The 22123-nt window shown below is 40.5% G+C and overlaps 1 protein-coding gene across 1 annotated transcript in view; it reads right to left on the bottom strand.

The window, feature by feature from the left end:
- Positions 1–22123, bottom strand: part of LOC132557266 (voltage-dependent T-type calcium channel subunit alpha-1G-like) — a 212357-nt gene that overhangs the window by 128250 nt on the left and 61984 nt on the right. Inside the window, exon 2 of the mRNA XM_060221755.1 lies at positions 5816–5913. Within this exon, the coding sequence (XP_060077738.1) occupies positions 5816–5913 (98 nt within the window). The remainder of the gene's footprint in view (positions 1–5815; positions 5914–22123) is intronic.

The raw sequence follows: 22123 nt of genomic DNA, 5'->3' as shown, positions 1-22123 counted from the left end.
TAGTAACATCACAAGGATCCTCATACCTGTAAACAAACAAACAAATAGTGGTAGTAACATCACCAGGATCCTCATACCTGTAAACAAACAAATAGTGGTAGTAACATCACAAGGATCCTCATACCTGTAAACAAACAAATAGTTGTAGTAACATCATAAGGATCCTCATACCTGTAAACAAACAAACAAATAGTGGTAGTAACATCACAAGGATCCTCATACCTGTAAACAAACAAATAGTGGTAGTAACATCACAAGGATCCTCATACCTGTAAACAAACAAATAGTGGTAGTAACATCACCAGGATCCTCATACCTGTAAACAAACAATTAGTGGTAGTAACATCACATGGATCCTCATACCTGTAAACAAACAAATAGTGGTAGTAACATCACAAGGATCCTCATACCTGTAAACAAACAAACAAATAGTGGTAGTAACATCACCAGGATCCTCATACCTGTAAACAAACAAATAGTGGTAGTAACATCACAGGGATCCTCATACCTGTAAACAAACAAATAGTGGTAGTAACATCACAAGGATCCTCATACCTGTAAACAAACAATTAGTGGTAGTAACATCACATGGATCCTCATACCTGTAAACAAACAAACAAATAGTGGTAGTAACATCACAAGGATCCTCATACCTGTAAACAAACAAACAAATAGTGGTAGTAACATCACCAGGATCCTCATACCTGTAAACAAACAAATAGTGGTAGTAACATCACAAGGATCCTCATACCTGTAAACAAACAAATAGTGGTAGTAACATCACAAGGATCCTCATACCTGTAAACAAACAAACAAATAGTGGTAGTAACATCACAAGGATACTCATACCTGTAAACAAACAAATAGTGGTAGTAACATCACAAGGATCCTCATACCTGTAAACAAACAATTAGTGGTAGTAACATCACCAGGATCCTCATACCTGTAAACAAACAAATAGTGGTAGTAACATCACAAGGATCCTCATACCTGTAAACAAACAAACAATTAGTGGTAGTAACATCACCAGGATCCTCATACCTGTAAACAAACAAACAATTAGTGGTAGTAACATCACCAGGATCCTCATACCTGTAAACAAACAATTAGTGGTAGTAACATCACAAGGATCCTCATACCTGTAAACAAACAAACAAATAGTGGTAGTAACATCACAAGGATCCTCATACCTGTAAACAAACAATTAGTGGTAGTAACATCACAAGGATCCTCATACCTGTAAACAAACAATTATTGGTAGTAACATCACAAGGATCCTCATACCTGTAAACAAACAAATAGTGGTAGTAACATCACCAGGATCCTCATACCTGTAAACAAACAATTAGTGGTAGTAACATCACCAGGATCCTCATACCTGTAAACAAACAAATAGTGGTAGTAACATCACATGGATCCTCATACCTGTAAACAAACAATTAGTGGTAGTAACATCACATGGATCCTCATACCTGTAAACAAACAAATAGTGGTAGTAACATCACCAGGATCCTCATACCTGTAAACAAACAAATAGTGGTAGTAACATCACCAGGATCCTCATACCTGTAAACAAACAATTAGTGGTAGTAACATCACAAGGATCCTCATACCTGTAAACAAACAAATAGTGGTAGTAACATCACAAGGATCCTCATACCTGTAAACAAACAAATAGTGGTAGTAACATCACAGGGATCCTCATACCTGTAAACAAACAAATAGTGGTAGTAACATCACCAGGATCCTCATACCTGTAAACAAACAATTAGTGGTAGTAACATCACCAGGATCCTCATACCTGTAAACAAACAAATAGTGGTAGTAACATCACCAGGATCCTCATACCTGTAAACAAACAATTAGTGGTACCTGTACTAACAATTCTTATTACAATTGAACTATCATCCTGTACTAACAATTCTTACTACCATTGAACTGTCATCCTGTACTTACAATTCTTACTACCATTGAACTATCATCCTGTACTTACAATTCTTACTACCATTGAACTATCATCCTACACTAACAATTCTTACTACCATTGAACTGTCATCCTACACTATCAATTCCTACTACCTTACTATTCTTACTACCATTGAACTATCATCCTACACTAACAATTCTTACTACCATTGAACTGTCATCCTACACTAACAATTCTTACTACCATTGAACTGTCATCCTGTACTTACAATTCTTACTACCATTGAACTGTCATCCTACACTATCAATTCCTACTACCATTGAACTGTCATCCTGTACTTACAATTCTTACTACCATTGAACTGTCATCCTGTACTTACAATTCTTACTACCATTGAACTGTCATCCTACACTATCAATTCTTACTACCATTGAACTGTCATCCTACACTAACAATTCTTACTACCATTGAACTGTCATCCTGTACTTACAATTCTTACTACCATTGAACTGTCATCCTACACTAACAATTCTTACTACCATTGAACTGTCATCCTGTACTTACAATTCTTACTACCATTGAACTGTCATCCTACACTACACTAACAATTCTTACTACCATTGAACTGTCATCCTGTACTTACAATTCTTACTACCATTGAACTGTCATCCTGTACTTACAATTCTTACTACCATTGAACTGTCATCCTGTACTTACAATTCTTACTACCATTGAACTATCACCCTACACTAACAATTCTTACTACCATTGAACTGTCATCCTACACTAACAATTCTTACTACCATTGAACTGTCATCCTGTACTTACAATTCTTACTACCATTGAACTGTCATCCTACACTAACAATTCTTACTACCATTGAACTATCATCCTACACTTACAATTCTTACTACCATTGAACTGTCATCCACTACAATTCTTACTACCATTGAACTGTCACCTACACTACAATTCTTACTACCATTGAACTGTCATCCTGTACAATTCTTACTACCATTGAACTGTCAATTCTTACTACCATTGAACTGTCATCCTGTACTTACAATTCTTACTACCATTGAACTGTCATCCTAAACTAACATTTCTTACTACCATTGAACTGTCATCAATTCTTACTACCATTGAACTGTCATCCTACACAATTCTTACTACCATTGAACTATCTACTACCTTACTACCATTGAACTCATCCTACACTACAATTCTTACTACCATTGAACAATTCTTACTACCATTGAACTGTCATCCTAAACTAACAATTCTTACTACCATTGAACTGTCATCCTACACTACATCCTAACAATTCTTACTACCATTGAACTGTCACCCTACACTAACAATTCTTACTACCATTGAACTGTCATCCTGTACTAACAATTCTTACTACCATTGAACTGTCATCCTACACTATCAATTCCTACTACCATTGAACTGTCATCCTGTACTTACAATTCTTACTACCATTGAACTATCACCCTACACTAACAATTCTTACTACCATTGAACTATCATCCTACACTAACAATTCTTACTACCATTGAACTGTCATCCTGTACTTACAATTCTTACTACCATTGAACTATCATCCTGTACTAACAATTCTTACTACCATTGAACTATCATCCTGTACTTACAATTCTTACTACCATTGAACTGTCATCCTGTACTTACAATTCTTACTACCATTGAACTGTCATCCTACACTAACAATTCTTACTACCATTGAACTGTCATCCTACACTAACAATTCTTACTACCATTGAACTGTCATCCTACACTAACAATTCTTACTACCATTGAACTGTCATCCTACACTAACAATTCTTACTACCATTGAACTATCATCCTACACTAACAATTCTTACTACCATTGAACTGTCATCCTGTACTTACAATTCTTACTACCATTGATTCTTACTACTACCATTGAACTGTCATCCTGTACTTACAATTCTTACTACCATTGAACTGTCATCCTGTACTAACAATTCTTACTACCATTGAACTGTCATCCTACACTATCAATTCCTACTACCATTGAACTGTCATCCTGTACACATTCTTACTACCATTGAACCATCCTGAACTTCTTACTACCATCATCCACTTACAATTCTACCTGTCATCCTGTACTTACTTACAATTCTTACTACCATTGAACTATCATCCTACACTAACAATTCTTACTACCATTGAACTGTCATCCTGTACTTACAATTCTTACTACCATTGAACTGTCATCCTACACTAACAATTCTTACTACCATTGAACTGTCATCCTACACTAACAATTCTTACTACCATTGAACTATCATCCGACACTAGCAATTCTTACAATTCTGTACTACCATTGAACTGTCATCCTGTACTTACAATTCTTACTACCATTGAACTGTCATCCTACACTAACAATTGAACTTCCTGTACTACCATTGAACTGTCATCCTACACTACAATTCTTACTACCATTGAACTGTCATCCTGTACTTACAATTCTTACTACCATTGAACTGTCATCATTACAATTCTTACTACCATTGAACTGTCATCCTGTACTTACAATTCTTACTACCATTGAACTGTCATCCTACACTAACAATTCTTACTACCATTGAACTATCACCCTACACTAACAATTCTTACTACCATTGAACTGTCATCCTACACTAACAATTCTTACTACCATTGAACTGTCATTCCTACACTATCCTGTACTTCAATTCTGTCATACTACCATTGAACTGTCATCCTGAACAATTCTTACTACCATTGAACTCATCCTGTACACTACAATTCTTACTACCATTGAACTTACTACCATTGAACTATCATCCTACACTAACAATTCTTACTACCATTGAACTGTCATCCTGTACTTACAATTCTTACTACCATTGAACTGTCATCCTGTACTTACAATTCTTACTACCATTGAACTATCACCCTACACTAACAATTCTTACTACCATTGAACTATCACCCTACACTAACAATTCTTACTACCATTGAACTATCACCCTACACTAACAATTCTTACTACCATTGAACTGTCATCCTACACTAACAATTCTTACTACCATTGAACTGTCATCCTGTACTTACAATTCTTACTACCATTGAACTACCATCATACACTAACAATTCTTACTACCATTGAACTGTCATCCTGTACTTACAATTCTTACTACCATTGAACTGTCATCCTACACAAACAATTCTTACTACCATTGAACTATCATCTGGCTATAGGTCATCCTGACCCTTTCAGTCAGACAACCCAATAATTTAGACAGAATCTTATCGTTCCCACAGACGCAGTAGGATTTTAAAGAATTTGCTATATTTCCAATATTGAGCCCCACTCTTCCTTCACCAATGAGCAGAGACCCACCATTATTTTCACAAAAATTGATTCAACATCATCCCCCAAGATTACTACTGACCAAAGTTGATCTAAATCCCCTCAGACATTCATGACTAGTAGTGTTTTGAAGAAAAAAGAAATGGACAACAGACAACAGGACAATGGAAGATGGACGGATATCATAGTATCTTTATATATCCCTCAAAATCTTCATTGTAAAAATCCAAGATGGCCACCTGTCAGTCAGCATGCTTTCCTGATCAGTCCCAAAATCAAAAGGACACAGCTACAGATGAAAAGGAGCCTACATATGAAACCTGAAAAAGATTCATTCATTACTTCTCAAGACATTGTGATAACAAACTTTCTTTGTCAGCCCTGTCAACTACATCTTTATAAGAAGCATTCCAAAGAACAGTTGAGCTTACCTGAAAATAAATCTATCAAGTTATAAGGCAGTGTAACCTGTCATTACAGAATGATTCTACTATAATTGTACTTACTTGGAATTCTATTTATAGCTCGGAGAGGACGAAGTACTCTAATGGTTCTGATTGCTGAGAGGCTTAAGTTCTCACTGTCAATACCATACTCTATGGAGCTGTAAGATATAAACAGTAACAACAAATGAGAAGTAAGTTCTGTGACAAAAACAATATTCATATAAAAGTCTCCAAAAGGTGTCTACATATGTATCATATATAGCAAGTGTCTACACATGTATCATATAAAGTCTCCAACAGGTGTCTACATATGTATCATATATAGCAGGTGTCTACACATGTATCATATATAACAGTTGTCTATACATGTATTATATATAACAGGTGTCTACATATGTATCATTTATAACAGGTGTCTACACATGTATCATATAAAGTCTCCAACAGGTGTCTACACATGTATCATATATAGCAGGTATCTACACAAGTATCATATATAACAGGTGTCTACACATGTATCATTTATAACAGGTGTCTACACATGTATCATATAAAGTCTCCAACAGGAGTCTACATATGTATGATTTATAACAGGTGTCTACACATGTATCATATATAACAGGTGTCTACACAAGTATCATATATAACAGGTGTCTACATATGTATCATTTATAACAGGTGTCTACACATGTATCATATAAAGTCTCCAACAGGTGTCTACACATGTATCATATATAGCAGGTATCTACACAAGTATCATATATAACAGATGTCTACACATGTATCACATATAACAGGTGTCTACATATGTATGATATATAACAGGTGTCTACACATGTATCATATATAGCAGGTGTCAACACATGTATCATATATAACAGGTGTCTACAGATGTATTATATATAACAGGTGTCTACATATGTATGACATATAACAGGTGTCTACATAAGTATCATATAAAGTCTCCAACAGGTGTCTACATATGTATGATATATAACAGGTGTCTACACATGTATCATATATAGCAGGTATCTACACATGTATCACATATAACAGGTGTCTACATATGTATGATGTATAACAGGTGTCTACACATGAATCATATATTTAACAGGTGTCTACATATGTATCATATATAGCAGGTGTCAACACATGTATCATATATAACAGGTGTCTACACATGTATGATAAATAACAGGTGTCTACACGTGTATCATATATAACAGGTGTCTATACATGTATCATACATAACAGGTGTCTACATGTATCATCCAAAATGATTCTTTTGAAAATCCACAAAAGGCAAACTCTGACCCTTAGTAACACTAAATAATTATGCTGTTTGTCTTATAAAAGCTATTGTGGTTAACATGTGAAGGTATTTTCTCTGGTCAAGTTGGTGGCAGTTATAACAGAGCTGTGAAGAAGACATCTCCAGGTTTTGTTTAAAATTCAGTCTTCTTGCCAAAGGGTCTTAAAGACTTTCCAGCCAATAGAAATTGCTCTGCTCTTTTGTGTCTATTGTTAATGAGTCTAGGCATTCTGACCTTGATCACCACAAACAAATTTCTACAGCAAGCCATACTCACCCATCACCTGAACAATACAAACAAGGATGCATGACATGTAGACAGGTGTCTATACACATGCTAACTGAGACATGTATCAAAGTTATCTGTAGACATGACATGTAGACAGGTGTCTATACACATGCTAACTGAGACATGTATCAAAGTTATCTGTAGACATGACATGTAGACAGGTGTCTATACACATGCTAACTGAGACATGTATCAAAGTTATCTGTAGACATGACATGTAGACAGGTGTCTATACACATGCTAACTGAGACATGTATCAAAGTTATCTGTAGACATGACATGTAGACAGGTGTCTATACACATGCTAACTGAGACATGTATCAAAGTTATCTGTAGACATGAAATGTAGACAGGTGTCTGTACACATGCTAACTGAGACATGTATCAAAGTTATCTGTAGACATGACATGTAGACAGGTGTCTATACACATGCTAACTGAGACATGTATTAAAGTTATCTGTAGACATGACAATGTATATCTATATATGTAAAGAAGTCCAAAAGGTAGAGCCAACGCCGTGATTAATCGTGGTTCATAAGGTGGTTCCGATGTCCTTCGTTTGGATACCACAAGGGTATGCAGGGCGATTGGAGAGTAAGGGCAAATCTAAAAGGGTATCATCAATCGCAACAAACTAGGGACAAGTTGGTTATAAAAAAAAAAATTGATAACTCTAGATATAGAGATTAGTACATGCTGAATTGTCCATTGGTAGTATGGTCCATTGGTACCAATGGACAATTCAGCATGTACTAATCTCTATATCTAGAGTTATCAATTTTTAAAAATGTCTATTGATGACGTCACAGTACAACCTATTGTTTATGACGTCATAGTTGTCAACCATTGTTTATGATGTCACTGTTCATATATATATATGTAGAACAATAGTATGAACCCGCTATTTTTGTACTTCAGGGGTACTGATATCCTAAATTTTTGTCCTGAAGAAGCCCATTGTTAGGGCGAAACCGGTCGACAAATAAAATAGACACGGAAAATAACCAACTTGTCCCTAGTTTGTTGCGATTGATGATACCCTTTTAGATCTATATATGTAATATCTACATACACTCTTGTATCTATGAACAAACATCTTTTAAAACACTGTATACAATCAAAAAGATAGTTTAACAGTATAATCATAGACCCCTAAAGTTTTAACAAAACACTTCAGTATTTACTCAATAAATGAGTAAAAAAAAATCATTTTGTCGTGTCCCAGGTAATCAAACTATTTTACTGATGAAGATTTTTTACCTGACAACCACAACCTTTTTTTTCAATGTTCATAAAAACACAATGCACCACAATGTTGTCAAATCCTAATAAAACAAAAGGCATCTGGTCTAAGTCATAAGAAAGCAAGAGCTCATATAAAAATCTTTGTACATGTAGTAGAGAGTACAACAAAAAATCTAGGCAAAACCATTTGTACATCATATTGTCTACACTAGTTTCATCAATATGTAGGATCATTTCACAATACATCGAAGAATCTCTTCCGTCTCTCACTTCACCTGTTTATATATCTTAGGAACAATAACGCAAGTTTCTATTCTGTCTTTTTGATCAAAATCTAACCCGCACATTAAGGGATCAAGGGGCATATCAATCATTGTTTCTCAAGAAGAAAAGGGATAACAAAAGTATTTTAAGGACAGATGGATGGACGGACAGACAGACCATAGACAGACCACAGACCATGGACATTGCCTGTCTTGGCTAAAACTATATATACATGTATAAGAACCAGTATCAACTATTTATATATATATAAGATCCAGTCATGTAAGATTTGAAGTCTGTCTTTGTTAAATCTATTACTATTTATATAAGGTCCTATGTTGTAAGATTTCAAGTCTGTCTTTGTTAAAACTATTACTATTCATATAAGGTCCTATGTTGTAAGATTTCAAGTCTGTCTTTGTTAAATTGAGGTTTTTTAATGTAAAACCAATTTTCATGATGTAATACTTACCATAACTTTAGTATGCAAATACAGTACCTACACCCATCTTTGTATCCCAACAACAAAAGATTCAAAAGAAAAACAATCCCGCCCGCCCTACGATCCATGAGCCATCACGGCAGGAACGCAGAGTGATCTCCCTTCCTCTAATAACCTTTATGGCGTAAACCCCACAGAGGGGCAGCCAGGCAGATAAGGAAGAGGGGAGGATAGGGTGGGACTCCATAAAGTTATGGTAAGTATTACATCATGAAAATTGGTTTTACATTAAAAAACCTCAATTTCATTTCAGTAATAATTACCATAACTTTAGTATGCGAATTTGTCTTACCGTAGTGGTGACTAGAAGCCAGGCAGCCCCTTCAGCACAACCAAAGTAGTAGGGAGGGAGAACAGAGTGCTAAAGTGAAGGAAGGGACCTCTCTGTGAAAGAGCAGGTGTACCCACATGCCGCCGTACGGAAAGACATGGCCCGGGGCTAACGAGGAGGCCCAGCCACTGACTATGCCACCACCAAAGGTCCCAATGAATACAGGCCTTCTGAGTGGGAAGCTAGGGATCACAGATAAAAATCTGTTAAGGTATCCCTGCCCTGCCAGAATACTGCAGACATGACCTCCTGAAAGGAGGACTCATTGAGAGAAGGGCCCAGGATGAAGCAAGGGCCCTGACCTCGTGAGACCGCGCTTTCACTCTCGCCCGAGCCAGATCATCAAAATGCTCGTAAGCATACTAAATCACCTGGCAAACCCACCTGGAAACCGACTGGGAGGAGATATCTCGTTGCCCCTGTTTAATGGGCAAAACAGACGGGATCGAGAGCCCCGCCCCCCCCCTTGGTTTTATCAAGATAAAACCTAAGAGCCCGACAAGGACAAAGCAACCTATCTCGCTCCTCCGAGCTAGTCACAGCCAGGATCCTGATGGAACTTGGTGAACACCAAAGGAGCTGTCGTGAGCCCCAAGGGCATCTCTGCCTTGGCAGCATGGTCCCTACTTCCTCCTGGAGCACCCGTGCCCTTTCTGAATCCCCGGGAGGAGGAAAGAAACAAAAACGGCCAGGAGGCGAGGGACGAATCCTGAAGAAGGGGAATACCTAGACCCTCCCTGACCACCGACAAAAGCCCAAGCGTCCTCTGTAATATCCTGCCACTAGGAAAGGAAAGCAGAGAGACGTCCGCCCACAGGGAGTTCCGGATGGGGCAGATCGAGCCCCTGCCAGACCAGAGAATCGTCTGCCCACCCGGAGCCTGAGCCTGCAGGAGAAGGACATGAGCCCGGGAAAGGAGAACCACCGTCCACCCGGCCATACCCTTCGCCTTTCGCGGCCAAGAAGCAGAAATAGTCAGGAACCCTTCTTCTTGCCCCCAGGAGGTTTCTTACCCTTCCTACCCTTCCCCTTGTTGCCGTTGAAGTGAGGTTGGGACTTGGGCTGTGCAGAAAACTGAGCAGCCGAAGACTTCGCCTTCTTCTTAGGAGGCACTGACCCCTGCGAGGCACTGGCCTTCTCAGCCTGAAACCTCTTCACCAGAAGTGCTGAGGCGACCGAGTCCTCCTTCATATCCTTCTGAACCCAAGGAAGAGCTCCCCTGAACAGGGTAGAGCCCTAGAAGGGGGCATTCAACAAGCGGAAACGGTAGGGTTACTGGACTGGGCGGAATTTCAGAACTGAAAACTGCCTAGCCAACACGGCATTGACGAGCAGAGAACCTGCAAGGCTGCCGTGTCCTGTATGTCGGCTGTTCTGTCTCGGATAACCGACACTCAGGCAAATCGGATACCCTGTATAGACAAACTGTCAGGAAGTCTATGTATGACAGAACTTGGATGGAGAGGTGCAACATTCTCTCCATCCTGTGGTGCTCTTTGGGATCGAGCACCACCTGGTCCACTGATTTGCCGGGCCAGGCAGCCAGCTGTCTCAACTCCAGCTGTGCTGGTTGAGAGGCCAGCTGCCCATCATGTGTGGCATAGTCGGAAGCTGAAGCCTCCGACAATTCACCAACACTGAGCTGCAGAACGACAAACCCGAGAGCACGGGTAGAGAAGGAGTCCTTCTCTAAAACCGGATCCCGGGCCGTGGCCAGAACCGAAGACATGATATTGCCTTCTGGCAGAGACCGATCTGAGCGAACGGAAGCCCGAGGAGCCACCAGGGAACCCAGAAGGATGGTGGATTCAGGCGCCGACGATGCTGAGGCGGTGGGCAAACCTCCGCCCTGAGAATCCGGGAGATGTTGGCCCGGAGGACCCGCATCCCAGAAAGCACATGCTGAGCCTCAGCTTCAGCAGTCTCAGGGCCATCTTCCCCTTGTGAACCCTCTTGGCCCAGGAGAAAGATGAATGACATCGTCTTCCTCTGCCGAGCCCGCACCCTCGATGTCCATCTCCTCCTCAATAGAGACCGAAGTCCCCTTGGGAGGAACAGGGGCCGCCAGAGGAGCCATCTCCGCAGAGGGGAACTCCTCTTTATGGCATTTGGACGCAGCGCGACCAACAGCTGTAGCTGTAGGCTTGGGTCGGAGACCCGAAGCCGACCCCTGGGAACAGGAGACCGACGGGTCCGCGCTGGAGGCGGAAGTCCTTAAGGTCTGGCAAACCTTTATAGGACCGGCCAACAAGGCCCCCGAAGTAGCAGAACATTGGGGGGATTCCGCACTGCTATAACATCTCCTAGAGGAGAGACCAACCCCTATGGGTTCCACGAGTGAAGACCCATGGGGTAAAAACCCAAACCCCTGAGGGAATGGGAACGGTCCAGCGGGCCGGGAGTGACCCCAGAACTGGCCAAGATGGCCTGCCTGAGTCTGGGGCTGGACATCCTGTCCAAAGGACCAGGATGAACCGCCACTCCCACCAGGTGGAAACCCAGACATGTACAGGCTAAGCCCGCAACTGCTGAGTAACTGTTGGTACCCAAAACCATCCGCAGGTTGGCCTGGGCGACCCAGGAATAAGTGCCCGCAGGCACCCCTACTCCCTGAGCCCGGGGGAAAGGGAGACCGGAAACCGGACTCCTGGCCTGAAGCCCCAAACCCTTGGAGGAAAACCCCCTGGGAAACCCTGCACTGGGAAATCTGGATTGGGACGGAAGTCCCAGAGCCAGAAGCCTGTGAGGGTGGGAAAACAGACCCCGCGCTGACACCAGGATTAGTGAACTCAAGTGTCACTAATCCCCGTAGCCACAGACAATCCTGACAAAAAGTCTGTGGCCCCTGAACCTATACCCGAAGGCACAGTTCCGGAGTCAAAGCGGCCCCCACCAACGACGCCACCTGGCGTGCCGAGGTCCCTGAAGGAATCAGAGACCTCGACCGGAAGTCCCTTTCCGACGGTAACACCGCCGCCTATCGAGAGCTACCGGCCAATTCGACCCTTGACTGCGCCGAGTCAGGGTCGGGCTGCCCCCCCCCCCCTACTCCAGGACGCACCTGGACAGGGGGAGCCACCCCCTGCTGAAGGGCGGAGCTCGGTGGAACGAGAGCACCCCCAGCAGGAACGCTCTGGTTCAGAACTTCAGGAGGGAGGTCTTAAAAAGCTTACTTCCCTTACCGGAAGAAGAGGACGAATCCCTCTTCCGGCGGAAAGTTAGCTGGAAAGGCATGGGAGCCTAAGCAGCAGACTCCATGTGCAAACAAAGTTCACATAGTGAGGTCTGGCTGTAATGTCGGCAAATGGGACAGGTATCATGGGGTTCCCATTATCTATAGAAATAGGAACATCCATGCGCTGACCCCCGACGTAAACCCGGCACCTTTATCCAGCATCGAAACAATAAAAAATTGTAACAATGAAAACAAGGATAAAAAGTTTTCTAACAATCAAAAAACTACGAACGAGATCATAAAACCTACCGTACGCAGCAAGATTGTACTGCAAAAAAAGAAAACGGTCGTACAAAACGGCCGACAAAGCAGCAAGAAAACAATTTCAACTTCACGAAAATCCGAGTGACGAGACAAGTAGTCACTCACTCGAACACGCGGAGTAAAAACACGGCCGGAAACGAAGTTCTCGAACAATCAAAAAAACTACGAACGAGAGCACAAAGCCTACCGTACGCAGCAAGATTGCACTGCATAAATAAAACGGCCGTACAACACGGCCGACAAAGCAGCAAGAAAACAAATTCCAACTTCACGCAAATCCGAGCAACGAGACAAGTAGTCACGCACTCGAATACGTGGAGGAAAAAACGGCCGGAAATACGGTCAAAATAAACAAATGACAATACTTAATTTCACAATATAAGTTGGGAGATGGGTTTATAGACTACTAATAGAGTAACAATATACTCAAACGACAATGGCAGTACGAAGAGAAGGAGTAAGAAAAGCACTTAGCTCAGACACCTCCGCACTCGTCGGCAGCCATAAAGGTAAGAGGAAGGGAGATCACTCTGCGTTCCTGCCGTGATGGCTCATGGATCGTAGGGAGGGCGGGATTGTTTTTCTTTTGAATCTTTTGTTGTTGGGATACAAAGATGGGTGTAGGTACTGTATTTGCATACTAAAGTTATGGTAATTATTACTGAAATGAAATCTATTACTATTCATATAAGGTCCTATGTTGTAAGATTTCAAGTCTGTCTTTGTTAAATCTATTACTATTTATATAAGGTCCTATGTTGTAAGATTTCAAGTCTGTCTTTGTTAAATCTATTACTATTTATATAAGGTCCTATGTTGTAAGATTTGAAGTCTGTCTTTGTTAAATCTATTACTATTTATATAAGGTCCTATGTTGTAAGATTTGAAGTCTGTCTTTGTTAAATCTATTACTATTCATATAAGGTCCTATGTTGTAAGATTTCAAGTCTGTCTTTGTTAAATCTATTACTATTCATATAAGGTCCTATGTTGTAAGATTTCAAGTCTGTCTTTGTTAAATCTATTACTATTCATATAAGGTCCTATGTTGTAAGATTTCAAGTCTGTCTTTGTTAAATCTATTACTATTCATATAAGGTCCTATGTTGTAAGATTTCAAGTCTGTCTTTGTTAAAACCATTAAGGCTAAACATTGTAAGGTTTGAAGCTTGTTTTTGTTAAAACTATAACTATTTATATAAGGTCCTATGAGATTTCCCTCTGTTAAACACCCTTTTCATAGAATCTTGTGTGTATTATTGAAATGATGACTCTCAGCAGACACATGCTTCTAAATGAAATGTATAGAACTCTTCTGTAGACAAGAAAAAAAACTTTGTTTAGACTTCACTATTTTTATAGAACATCAGTTCTTCCATAATTCCAACTGATCATTGAACATCTTCTAGAAAACTTGGTAATGACCCAAAAGTTGCAGTTTGGCTACCTAAAGAAGGACCAGTGATGTTTACCACAGAATTTTACTGGGAGATTGTCCTTGTGTGAAGCTGGCGGCATTAATATAAACACAGGTATTCACACACAAGATTGTTCCTCACAGTTTACACAACAGTTTTTGTTACTTTCAACAGTTCCTGGGAAGAGTGTCAGATTGGAGAGATCACAAAAAGCAGTCACTGAATGAGATCTTACTGTTTAACATCAGGTGTCAGAAGGCAGAGATCACAAACATCAGGTGTCAGAAAGCAGAGATCACAAACATCAGGTGTCAGAGAGCAGAGATCACAAACATCAGGTGTCAGAAAGCAGAGATCACAAACATCAGGTGTCAGATAGCAGAGATCACAAACATCAGGTGTCAGATAGCAGAGATCACAAACATCAGATGTCAGAAAGCAGAGATCACAAACATCAGGTGTCAGAGGGCAGAGATCACAAACATCAGGTGTCAGACAGCAGAGATCACAAACATCAGGTGTCAAAGAGCAGAGATCCCAAACATCAGGTGTCATATAGCAGAGATCACAAACATCAGGTGTCAGAGAGCAGAGATCACAAACATTAGGTGTCAGACAGCAGAGATCACAAACATCAGGTGTCAGATTACAGAGGTCACAAACATCAGGTGTCAGAAAGGACAGATCACAAACATCAAGTGTAAGAAAGCCGAGATCACAAATATCAGGTGTAAGATTGCAGAGATCACAAACATGAGGTGTCAGATAGCAGAGATCACAAACATCAGGTGTCAGATAGTAGAGATCACAAATATCAGGTGTCAGATAGTAGAGATCACAAACATCAGGTGTCAGATAGCAGAGATCACAAATATCAGGTGTCAGATAGCAGAGATAATAAACATCAGGTGTCAGACAACAGAGATCACAAACACCAGGTGTCAGAGAGCAGAGATCACAAACATCAGGTGTCAGAAAGCAGAGATAATAAACATCAGGTGTCAGAGAGCAGAGATCACAAACATCAGGTGTAAGAAAGCCGAGATCACAAATATCAGGTGTCAGACAGCAGAGATCACAAACATCAGGTGTCAAAGAGCAGAGATCACAAACATCAGGTGTCAGAGATCACAAACATCAGACATTGAACAAGATTTTACATTGTTGAACCAACATTTATACAAAACTGTTTTTCTTTCACCAGAGCATGCTTCAGACCAAATTTGGACAATGTCCTGCAATTCTAATAGAACAAGAAAGATTTCAAAGAAATAGATAGATTTTCCATAATGGGCTCCAACCCTCAAGCCCCATGGTGCCAGACCCATCATTTACACAAAATTGGTTCCCACTTTCCCCAAGGATGCTTCGAACCAAAGTTTATAAAAATCCTCTCAGTCATTCATGAACAGTTCTAATACATAGTTAAAGTTGACAGATGACAGATGCTGTTATTAACCTATAGCTCACATGGCCGTTTAGGCCAGGTGAAAGGCCAGGTGAGCTGAAAATATATATTTTTAAGCATTATATGCTTTTTTATCATGACTTCATTCACTTGTAACTTTTGTAGTGATTTAAATCCAGCTTATGATAAAGTTAAATTGGTATATACCATATTTAAGTAACTATAGCCAAGATTCATTTGAGCATTGCTTGCTTCTGCGATCTGTACTTGATACCTTATGTGCATAAGTCTAGTGCAGAATAGTGCAGAAAAGGGGTCACAAGACCTCCATAAAACATGCTTATAATCCTGGTCTTTAATAAACAATCGTAGATAGTGAATTCAGTGTGATCAAACCTATAGACAAACAAACTTGTGTTTTGCCTGTAGACAATCATTATCAAAGAGTACCATTCTGTTTTTAACCATACTTCAATCTCTTGTATCCTGTTATAGCTCCATAACACACAGGTCCCTTGTGTCCTGTGATAGCTACATAACACACAGGTCCCTTGTGTCCTGTAATAGCTACATAACACACAGGTCCCTGGTGTCCTTTTATAGCTCCATAACACACAGGTCCCTTGTGTCCTGTTATAGCTCCATGACACATAACACACAGGTCCCTTGTATCCTGTTATAGCTCCATGACACGTAACACACAGGTCCCTTGTATCCTGTTATAGCTCCATGACACGTAACACACAGGTCCCTTGTGTCCTGTTATAGCTCCATGACACATAACACACAGGTCCCTTGTGTCCTGTTATAGCTACATGACACACAGGTCCCTTGTGTCCTGATATTACTAACCAGGACTGTAACTGTAGAGAAGTACATCACTAGAGGTCTTTACTCCCCAGGACTGTAACTGTAGAGAAGTACATTACTAGAGATCTTTACTCCTCAAGGCTGTAACTGTAGAGAAGTACATCACTAGATATCTTTACTCCCCAGGACTGTAACTGTAGAAAGTTACATCACTAGAGATCTTTACTCCCCAGGACTGTAACTGTAGAGAAGTACATCACTAGAGATCTTTACTCCCCAGGACTGTAACTGTAGAGAGTTACATCACTAGAGATCTTTACTCCCCAGGACTGTAACTGTAGAGAGTTACATCACTAGAGATCTTTACTCCCCAGGACTGTAACTGTAGAGAAGTACATCACTAGAAATCTTTACTCCCCAGGACTGTAACTGTAGAGAGTTACATCACTAGAGATCTTTACTCCCCAGGACTGTAACTGTAGAGAGTTACATTACTAGAGATCTGTACTCCCCAGGACTGTAACTGTCTGTAGAGAGTTACATCACTAGAGATCTTAACTCCCCAGGACTGTAACTGTAGAGAGCTACATCACTAGAGATCTTTAATCCTCAGGACTGTAATTGTAGAGAGTTACATCACTAGAGATCTTTACTCCCCAGGACTGTAACTGTAGAGAAGTACATCACTAGAGATCTTAACTCCCCAGGACTGTAACTGTAGAGAGTTACATTACTAGAGATATTTACTCCCCAGGACTGTAACTGTAGAGAAGTACATCACTAGAGATCTTTACTCCCCAGGACTGTAACTGTAGAGAGTTACATTACTAGAGATCTGTACTCCCCAGGACTGTAACTGTAGAGAGTTACATCACTAGAGATCTTTACTCCCCAGGACTGTAACTGTAGAGAGCTACATCACTAGAGATCTTTAATCCTCAGGACTGTAACTGTAGAGAGTTACATCACTAGAGATCTTTACTCCCCAGGACTGTAACTGTAGAGAAGTACATCACTAGAGATCTTAACTCCCCAGGACTGTAACTGTAGAGAGTTACATTACTAGAGATATTGACTCCCCAGGACTGTAACTGTAGAGAAGTACATCACTAGAGATCTTAACTCCCCAGGACTGTAACTGTAGAGAGTTACATCACTAGAGATCTTTACTCCCCAGGACTGTAACTGTAGAGAGTTACATCACTAGAGATCTTTACTCCCCAGGACTGTAACTGTAGAGAGTTACATTACTAGAGATCTTTACTCCCCAGGACTGTAACTGTAGAGAGTTACATCACTAGAGATCTTTACTCCCCAGGACTGTAACTGTAGGGAAGTACATCACTAGAGATCTTTACTCCCCAGGACTGTAACTGTAGAGAGTTACATCACTAGAGATCTTTACTCCCCAGGACTGTAACTGTAGAGAGTTACATCACTAGAGATCTTTACTCCCCAGGACTGTAACTGTAGAGAGTTACATCACTAGAGATCTTTACTCCCCAGGACTGTAACTGTAGAGAGCTACATCACTAGAGATCTTTAATCCTCAGGACTGTAACTGTAGAGAGTTACATCATTAGAGATCTTTACTCCCCAGGACTGTAACTGTAGAGAGTTACATCACTAGAGATCTTTACTCCCCAGGACTGTAACTGTAGAGAAGTACATCACTAGAAATCTTTACTCCTCAGGACTGTAACTGTAGAGAGTTACATCACTAGAGATCTTTACTCCCCAGGACTGTAACTGTAGAGAGTTACATTACTAGAGATCTGTACTCCCCAGGACTGTAACTGTAGAGAGTTACATCACTAGAGATCTTAACTCCCCAGGACTGTAACTGTAGAGAGCTACATCACTAGAGATCTTTAATCCTCAGGACTGTAATTGTAGAGAGTTACATCACTAGAGATCTTTACTCCCCAGGACTGTAACTGTAGAGAAGTACATCACTAGAGATCTAAACTCCCCAGGACTGTAACTGTAGAGAGTTACATTACTAGAGATATTTACTCCCCAGGACTGTAACTGTAGAGAAGTACATCACTAGAGATCTTTACTCCCCAGGACTGTAACTGTAGAGAGTTACATTACTAGAGATCTGTACTCCCCAGGACTGTAACTGTAGAGAGTTACATCACTAGAGATCTTAACTCCCCAGGACTGTAACTGTAGAGAGCTACATCACTAGAGATCTTTAATCCTCAGGACTGTAACTGTAGAGAGTTACATTACTAGAGATCTTTACTCCCCAGGACTGTAACTGTAGAGAAGTACATCACTAGAGATCTTTACTCCCCAGGACTGTAACTGTAGAGAGTTACATTACTAGAGATATTTACTCCCCAGGACTGTAACTGTAGAGAAGTACATCACTAGAGATCTTAACTCCCCAGGACTGTAACTGTAGAGAGTTACATCACTAGAGATCTTTACTCCCCAGGACTGTAACTGTAGAGAGTTACATCACTAGAGATCTTTACTCCCCAGGACTGTAACTGTAGAGAGTTACATTACTAGAGATCTTTACTCCCCAGGACTGTAACTGTAGAGAGTTACATCACTAGAGATCTTTACTCCCCAGGACTGTAACTGTAGGGAAGTACATCACTAGAGATCTTTACTCCCCAGGACTGTAACTGTAGAGAGTTACATCACTAGAGATCTTTACTCCCCAGGACTGTAACTGTAGAGAGTTACATCACTAGAGATCTTTACTCCCCAGGACTGTAACTGTAGAGAGTTACATCACTAGAGATCTTTACTCCCCAGGACTGTAACTGTAGAGAGTTACATCACTAGAGATCTTTACTCCCCAGGACTGTAACTGTAGAGAGTTACATCACTAGAGATCTTTACTCCCCAGGACTGTAACTGTAGAGAGTTACATCACTAGAGATCTTTACTCCCCAGGACTGTAACTGTAGAGAAGTACATCACTAGAAATCTTTACTCCCCAGGACTGTAACTGTAGAGAGTTACATCACTAGAGATCTTTACTCCCCAGGACTGTAACTGTAGAGAGTTACATTACTAGAGATCTGTACTCCCCAGGACTGTAACTGTAGAGAGTTACATCACTAGAGATCTTAACTCCCCAGGACTGTAACTGTAGAGAGCTACATCACTAGAGATCTTTAATCCTCAGGACTGTAATTGTAGAGAGTTACATCACTAGAGATCTTTACTCCCCAGGACTGTAACTGTAGAGAAGTACATCACTAGAGATCTTAACTCCCCAGGACTGTAACTGTAGAGAGTTACATTACTAGAGATATTTACTCCCCAGGACTGTAACTGTAGAGAAGTACATCACTAGAGATCTTAACTCCCCAGGACTGTAACTGTAGAGTTACATCACTAGAGATCTTTACTCCCCAGGACTGTAACTGTAGAGAGTTACATCACTAGAGATCTTTACTCCCCAGGACTGTAACTGTAGAGAGTTACATCACTAGAGATCTTTACTCCCCAGGACTGTAACTGTAGAGAAGTACATCACTAGAAATTTTTACTCCCCAGGACTGTAACTGTAGAGAGTTACATCACTAGAGATCTTTACTCCCCAGGACTGTAACTGTAGAGAGTTACATTACTAGAGATCTGTACTCCCCAGGACTGTAACTGTAGAGAGTTACATCACTAGAGATCTTAACTCCCCAGGACTGTAACTGTAGAGAGCTACATCACTAGAGATCTTTAATCCTCAGGACTGTAATTGTAGAGAGTTACATCACTAGAGATCTTTACTCCCCAGGACTGTAACTGTAGAGAAGTACATCACTAGAGATCTTAACTCCCCAGGACTGTAACTGTAGAGAGTTACATTACTAGAGATATTTACTCCCCAGGACTGTAACTGTAGAGAAGTACATCACTAGAGATCTTTACTCCCCAGGACTGTAACTGTAGAGAGTTACATTACTAGAGATCTGTACTCCCCAGGACTGTAACTGTAGAGAGTTACATCACTAGAGATCTTAACTCCCCAGGACTGTAACTGTAGAGAGCTACATCACTAGAGATCTTTAATCCTCAGGACTGTAACTGTAGAGAGTTACATCACTAGAGATCTTTACTCCCCAGGACTGTAACTGTAGAGAAGTACATCACTAGAGATCTTAACTCCCCAGGACTGTAACTGTAGAGAGTTACATTACTAGAGATCTTTACTCCCCAGGACTGTAACTGTAGAGAAGTACATCACTAGAGATCTTTACTCCCCAGGACTGTAACTGTAGAGAGTTACATCACTAGAGATCTTTACTCCCCAGGACTGTAACTGTAGAGAGTTACATCACTAGAGATCTTTACTCCCCAGGACTGTAACTGTAGAGAGTTACATCACTAGAGATCTTTACTCCCCAGGACTGTAACTGTAGAGAGTTACATCACTAGAGATCTTCACTCCCCAGGACTGTAACTGTAGAGAGTTACATCACTAGAGATCTTTACTCCCCAGGACTGTAACTGTAGAGAGTTACATCACTAGAGATCTTTACTCCCCAGGACTGTAACTGTAGAGAGTTACATCACTAGAGATCTTTACTCCCCAGGACTGTAACTGTAGAGAGTTACATCACTAGAGATCTTTACTCCCCAGGACTGTAACTGTAGAGAGTTACATCACTAGAGATCTTTACTCCCCAGGACTGTAACTGTAGAGAGTTACATCACTAGAGATCTTTACTCCCCAGGACTGTAACTGTAGAGAGTTACATCACTAGAGATCTTTACTCCCCAGGACTGTAACTGTAGAGAGTTACATCACTAGAGATCTTTACTCCCCAGGACTGTAACTGTAGAGAGTTACATCACTAGAGATCTTCACTCCTTTAAGGCTATAACAGATGAGAAGGACATATCTATTCCCCTATAGTTTATTCTTCTTGGAAGTATTTTTCAACACAGACCCATAATCCCTGTGAAGGGCATCAGGTCAGTCTGTTTATGAATAATATAAACAATGCCAGCATTTTTTTCCAACAGCTGAGATTCCTTAGAAGTTAATGAAATATTCAACCTAGCTGAAATAACCTTTTCCAGAAATTAGTAGCCAAATTAAACAAACATCCCTCATGGATTATGGATGTAGAATGTTGTGTTTGTTGATGGTAATATCCACAGCAAGTGTGCTGCTATTGTAAATGAAATTAAGTGACGACAGATTTTATGATAATCTAATTCTAAAAAATCACATTTTATAAGGAGCTACAGTGGAAGTGCAGCAGCATATGTTATACAGAATCTATGAATAAGTGACAAGTTTCTAGATAAGTTAATGA

The sequence above is a fragment of the Ylistrum balloti genome, unplaced genomic scaffold (assembly GCF_031769215.1).
Source record: "Ylistrum balloti isolate Yb309-2 unplaced genomic scaffold, AGI_CSIRO_Ybal_v1 Utg370652, whole genome shotgun sequence".
NCBI classification, from domain to species: domain Eukaryota; kingdom Metazoa; phylum Mollusca; class Bivalvia; order Pectinida; family Pectinidae; genus Ylistrum; species Ylistrum balloti.
This window is presented reverse-complemented; position numbering and strand designations above follow the sequence as displayed.